General features: G+C 42.0%; 1 protein-coding gene across 3 annotated transcripts in view; it reads left to right on the forward strand.

The window, feature by feature from the left end:
* VAT1L (vesicle amine transport 1 like) overlaps positions 1-5,016 on the forward strand; it is a 213,214-nt gene extending 208,198 nt beyond the window's left edge. For all 3 annotated transcript variants that reach the window (XM_063945386.1, XM_063945385.1, XM_063945387.1), the window contains exon 9: positions 339-5,016. In XM_063945386.1, the coding sequence (XP_063801456.1) occupies positions 339-437 (99 nt within the window). In that variant the 3' untranslated portion in view covers positions 438-5,016. The remainder of the gene's footprint in view (positions 1-338) is intronic.
* Positions 5,017-6,984: the final 1,968 nt, after the last annotated feature.

Consider the following 6,984-nt stretch of genomic DNA (forward strand, 5'->3'; position numbering starts at 1 on the left):
GTGTGATTGGTGTGGCTGGTATGAGTCTTACCCGGGATTCAAAATCCTTCCTTGTTGTGTCAGCTCTTCCGGGCACAATATCCTAACTGAGGTCTGGAGAAGGGTCATAGTGGGAGGAGCCAGTGCACACCAGGTAGTCCTAAAGCTTTCTTTAGTTGTGCCCAGTCTCCTGCGGAGCCGCTATTCCCCATGGTCCTTACGGAGTCCCAGCATCCACTACGGACTACGAGAAATAGATTTACCGGTGAGTAAAATCTTATTTTTTCTGCCCCATGCAATGGACTTGGTAGCATGATGGTTGCACCAGCTCAGCTCACAGTGCTTTCATTTGTCTGCAGATGGCCAACGACAGTACAGAAACCAGTGAGGCAGGAGAGGAAGAGGAGGACCACGAAGGGGACACCGAAAACAAGGAACGAATGCCTTTCATCCAGTGATAGCCCCCGCACCTGATACAAGCTTTGATGACTGATAAACTCAATTCTGTGCATCAGTGAACAAACCTGCTGTAGTGCAGTGTGTGTTGTATTTGTCTGCAGTGAGCTGAGCTACTGTATAAACTGTTGAACAATGTTGTGTATAATGTGGCAGTAAGTGCCTACTTGGCAGCCTTTAGTGAGATTAGCCTGTGACAGTTTATCAAGCCACACAGGAAATTATTATTATCTACTACATGGACCCGTAGCCTCTTTGCTACCAGAGGGCTTAGAACAGTGATCAGTATGGGACCATTCATGTTGCTGTATTTATTACAGAATATTAAACAGATACAATGCTGGCTTATCCAGCAGCTGAGGGGAGAAAGGCTGCCTCAGTTGCCTCTGCCAGGACTATTAACTAAATGCTGCCAGTGAGCAGGACTGCCACCTCAACTGAAGTGCCAACCCTTTTTCAGTATTAGTATGTTTTGTATTTGTGCCATATGGTCATCCTCTTCACCATTTTACCACAGAGAGCTAACCCTAGAAAAGCCTGGGACACAAGGAATTGCCAAGTAGGTTTTTTCTCATTAAAGGAGCCTTATGCCATTCTCTCAATTTAGAGGACTAGACTGTCACACCGTCATTCATCCCATGTCACACTGTCATTCCATTCTCTGTTTCTCCTTTATTCCATCCCTTATCACATTTTTAGTCCATCCCTTGTCACATTTCATTCATCCCTGGTCCCACCTTCATTCCATCCCTTGTCACACGGTTATTCTGTCCCGCATCACGTTGTCATTCATCCCGCATCACGCCGTCATTCCACCCCGTGTCACGCCGTCATTCCACCCCGTGTCATGCCATCATTCCATCTGTGTCACAACCTACACTCCATCCCTTGTCACACCTTCATTCCATTCCTTGTCACACCTTCATTCCATCCCTTGTCACGCCTTCATTCCATCCCTTGTTACACCTTCATTCCATCCCTTGTCACACCTTCATTCCATCCCTGGTCACAACCTTCATTTCATCCCTTGTCATGCCTTCATTCTATACCTTGTAACACCTTCATTCATCCCTTCATTCCATCGCTTGTCACACCTTCATTCCGTTCCTTGTCACACTTTCATTCCATCCCTTATCACATTTTCATTCCATCCCTTGTCACACCTTCATTCCATCCCTTGTCACACCTTCATTCCATCCCTTGTTACACCTTTATTGATCCCTTCATTCCATCCCTTGTCACACCTTCATTCCATCCCTTGTCACATCTTCATTCCATCCCTTGTCACATCTTTATTCCATCCCTTGTCACACCTTCATTCCATCCCTTGTCACATCTTCATTCCATCCCTTGTCACACCTTCATTCCATCCCTTGTCGCACCTTCATTCCATCCCTTGTCACACTTTCATTCCATCCCTTGAAGTAACAAGTCCTGGAGTATGTGTCATTGACTTCAGTGTTCAGACTCAAGTTATTTCCACAAAGATACATTCAGCCATTCTTTATACTGATGTGTATAGTCGGGTGAGAAGATACCTCATTTGGAAAAAATATATATCAGCTTTATTATAATTATTACTTGTGGTGTCACAACTTTTTCTAGTAGCTTTTAATTGTTAAATTATGAAACCCAATAGGTTTACCTCATCATTTGTGTAAGATGAACTGTTGTTTAAAAATAAGATTTACAAACCAGGCATTTGTCTATCAGTACAAGTCCCATAAATGTTACGTTTAAGCTATCTTAGCTATTGTTATACTAGCACTATAGAAAATTGTTGTGATACATTTATAATCAAATCACAGTATGGTCTGCCAGGGTGGACATTAGGCATACTTGAGAACTTGTGTTTAAGTTGAAAATGATTCTCCCTCGTTTGTCCAGATTTTAGACAGACAGTCCTGATTAGAGAGTTTTGCCCACAAGTTGCCATTTCTGGATTGGTTGGGGCGGGTTTGGGCAAATTGGGCAGAGTTTAGCAAATCAGGGCCTATTCCAGTGGATACGTACAGTTGATACTTACATTTTGCGGATATCACGCAGAACCTGTTTTATAAATATGCCCCTGTATATGATAAAGGCTAGTATTCAAAGAGTTGTGATGTCTAAGAGAACGTTTGTAAATGTTTGTAAAAGTCATGGATGCCTAAAGCTACTCTATGGCCAAATTCTGTATTATACTTGTAGCTCCACGGAAACAAAACTAGGACCTTATTCAGAGTTAGAAGTAAGAGCAAAAACTGAGCATTTTGCACCTTGGTAAACCCATGTTAAACTGCAGGCAGGGTGGATGTAAAATGTGCAGAGAGATTTATCGTTGGGAAAGGACTTGTTCTCTTAATTCTAAATTTCAGTGTAAAAACAAAGTTGCCCAGGAGGTGTTTTCTTGCATTGCAACATGGTTTGTTTCATGAGCAAATAGCCCCTTTTTTTGCTCTTACTCCTAACTCCATAATGTGTAATTGTACTTGTACCATACCCTCTGTAGGCAGCCATTTTAAAGCTGAATTAAGACTGTAACCTATCAATTTTCCATATCTGAAAACTGTTCTATATCAAATTATACAGGAAAGGTGGTGTTGCTGACATTGTTCTAGCACATTTTATAAAATGAAAGTAAGCACCTGATTGGTTGCAGCATTGCCTTTTCTGAACAGTTACATGTACAATAGTTCCCCTTTGCTTCTGCCATATATTGGTGCTGAAACAGATTCCTAGTGAACTAATAGTATTCTTTGCCATGAAATAGTTCTCCCCACAAAATGGCTGCCTCTGCTATGTTATGTGTAGGGTAAAGAGGCACTGAGCCTAACCCTAAACCAAATTTATTATTAATAGTTTAATTGAGCTTAGAAAATACCAAAAATTTTACCACACGACAAGTGCACTATTTCCAAGATGGCTGCCAATAAAAATAAAATAAGGAACTGAATAGCTACTCCTTTTTTTTTTTTTTTTTACAATTGGACAATGTGTGGTCTTTCCAGTTGCTGTATTATATCATATTTGTAGGTCTACAAATCCAGCCCATAGGTGTAACCTGAGACAGACAGATAGATTAGTTACCGGCTTCAACATATACAGTACTTTGGGCTAAATGTATGAAGCAGTGATAAGAGTGGAGAAGTGAGCCAGTGGAGAAGCTGCCCATGGCAACCAATCAACTGCTCTGTATAATTTTATAGTATGCAAATTATAAATGTTACTTTAATACTGATTGGTTGCCATGAGCAACTTCTTCACTGGCTCATTTTCTCTTATCATTGCTTCATACATTTACTCCTATGAGTGACCATTGCACTCCTTACCTGCCCTAGAGCCAGTTAGCCATGTTACAGATTATTGGGCGAGTACACCCATGTTTCCTTATATATTTAAGCCATGCAGTATTAATCTACATTCAGTGTAGTACTTGGAGGCCCCTTTGCCTCTGAGCCCGGGTGGAAATGTGAGCTCAGGCTCATCACCAGATCCACCACAACTAACAAACATATCAGATACAGTTTGTGCAAGGATGGTGCACCCCTGCTTGATGAATTCCTGGGAGCTGTCTTCAGTATGCTGACTTTTGTACCCTAATCATTCCTTTTCCTCCATTTCTCCTTGCCAAGGGAGGATGTCTACCTTTGTCAGTTTACTGCCAGATTAATGCCTCCCCATCCTTTATCTATCTTCATTCCTTGTCATCCTTCCCTACAACATGGATCCTTCTCATGCCTACCACCCCTTGTCTAGATTATTATAATTTATACAGTACCTATAGCATAGTTGTATGGAATACAGTTTATCTCTATTCCTCTGGCAGGGACACATATAGAAATGATAGCATCAGCCACAGGTGGGGAACAGATTTCCCAGGAAACCCAAAATATATATATGCATGTCCAGGTGTCTAACTAACAGAGCCAGATTGTGCTAACAGCAAGATTTCATTATCCGAGCAACCATTAACAAGTTGCTAACCTACCTTGTCCTGCAAAATCTATCTATCTATCTATCTATCTATCTATCTATCTATCTATCTATCTATCTATCTATCTATCTATCTATCTATCTATCTATCTATCTATATCAACCTATCTATCTATCTATCTATCTATCTATCTATCTATCTATCTATCTATCTATCTATCTATCTATCTATCTATATCAACCTATCTATCTATCTATCTATCTATCTATCTATCTATCTATCTATCTATCTATCTATCTATCTATCTATCTATCTATCTATCTATCTATCTATCTATCTCATTCTAAACCAGAGGGAATAATCGACATCCCACTTGGTGACAAATAGTATTACTGATAGTTTCGGGGGCCATTTTAGGCTAGCCAGATATTCACAGATACATAGTGTTTAAAAGGTTTTTCCCGTGTTATTTTCATCTCTGGATTCACACGTCATTCCTCAGTTTGCCTTAATTATTATACAGTTTGTAACTGAAGCCAATGTGAAATGGAGCGAAACGTTGTTTAATTGTGTTTGTTGCTATAGAGCTTTCGTTACCGTGTGCCTACAAAACTGTTTACATGAAAAAGTAACATATATAAATAAATAAAAAATCAGCAGAGCAACATACTGTTTTTGTGTTGGTTGATGTCCACTCGTTTCGTTTGAGAAATGTCTATTTTGTGTGTGATTATATCTTTTTGATCTTAGAGGTTTTGTCTGATCATGTATGTAGTGCTTTCAACAGGGTAGCAAATTATGTCCATATTAATAAAGGACACTGAATGAAATGGAATGATGGGAACATGTTGTAACATGTACCTCTCTGTGTGTACAGTGTATGTAATGCTGAATTATACTATGTGTCATCTTATTGTCCCTTTGTATTATACAGTGCTTTGCAATTGACTTTAGATCTGCGTGAAGCCAGATAGTTGCTTATAAAGCTGAAGACATTATAGGGGACAAAGGGTGCGAGTTGCCGTTTCAATTGTGTGAACCTGCCGGCAATGGCACCGCATCTCTCACCCTTCACCATATCGTCCCCTGATTTTGCACAATTTTGTAAGCAGCCTTGCGGGGCTGCAAACAACATGGGGGGTAATTCCGAGTTGATCGCAGCAGCAAGTTTGTTAGCAGTTGGGCAAAACCATGTGCACTGCAGGGGGGGCAGATAAAACGTGTGCAGAGAAGGTTAGATTTGGGTGGGTTATATTGTTTCTGTGCAGGGTAAATGCTGGCTGCTTTATTTCTACACTGCAATTTAGATTTCAGATTGAACACAGCCCACAGCACAGCAGCCATCAGGTCTGATTTAGGCCCGTGGTTTTGCCCATTAGCTAACAAGTTTGCTGCTGCGATTAGATCTGAATTACCCCCTATATGCCAGGGCGGTTTTATTGCTCACGTCCATTCTGGCATCCTCAAAAATATTTGCTGGGTAACATTAAATTAGGCTAAGTGTAACCAACATATTTACACTGTATTACATGCTGTCCTGTCTGCTGAGGTTACTTTTTTATTTTAACAGTGTGATCGTTCAGAGAAAGACTATTACTGCTTATGTGGCCTAGCTGGGCAATGAAAAGGAAATTAATAGATTGGATCCTGCTAGGGACGCCAAGACGGTACGTGGAAAATGTAAGCAGGAACTTGCCTGGGGATTGCTCACACAAACATATTTGTTTTGCTGATCTAGTTCTTTTTATATTGACCTTTCCACGTTGGTTTAGTTAGAACATAAAGTGAAGATTTGGAAACATGCAACCCTCCAGTCATCAGTGACCAATGGCCCAAGCAAAGTGCCGACGGGGCCAGAGTAAGAACATGGACTAGTATCACTAATGCTTGGACGCTGCAGCAAACAGACCCCAGCTAATGCCTCTAAAAGGGGTGTAGTATCTTTTGCCGGCGGCCGGGGTCTCGGCGCCCAGCATACCGGCACCGGGATCCCGACCATTGGCAGCTGGGCGAGCGCAAATGAGCCCCTTGCAGGATCGCTGCACTTGCTAAGCTGTGGGGACAGTGGCGAGCTAAGCTATTTATTCTCCCTCCAGGGGGGTCGTGGACCCCCAAGAGGGAGAATAGTTGTCGGTATGCCGGGTGTCGGGATTCCGGTGCCGGTATATGCTGGGCGCCAGGATCCCAACAGCTGGCATACTGAATACCACCCCTCAAAAGGAGCCCCAGTGTGAGGCTGCTGACTATAGAGGTGAAGCTCAGTGTGGTCACTATGGCTAAGATGTGACCTGCAGTGATTGGTCAGACAGACTACTGGCAGCGTTGTGTGTTTTATACAGGTATGGGACGGTATGTGCTAAAGGAAAAATGCGGTAAAATCCCTCTTTTCAGGGTTTTTACTGCATTTTCAATTGTACTAACCCCAGTCTGTCCGGTTATTGATGCGGAGGGTATTCTTTGGGCTTCTTACAACATTCCACGGCCTCCACTGCCCATCACTGCTCATGCCGACCCCCCTATACCTTTATGCAGGGAGCCTCCAGTCTTGGGGCTCTATTCATGAAGCAGTGATTCCATAAAATTATACGTAGCAGCTGATTGGTTGCCATGGGCAACTTCTCCAATGGCTCACT

This window comes from Pseudophryne corroboree, chromosome 11 (genome assembly GCF_028390025.1).
Source record: "Pseudophryne corroboree isolate aPseCor3 chromosome 11, aPseCor3.hap2, whole genome shotgun sequence".
In the NCBI taxonomy this organism is placed as follows: Eukaryota; Metazoa; Chordata; class Amphibia; order Anura; family Myobatrachidae; genus Pseudophryne; species Pseudophryne corroboree.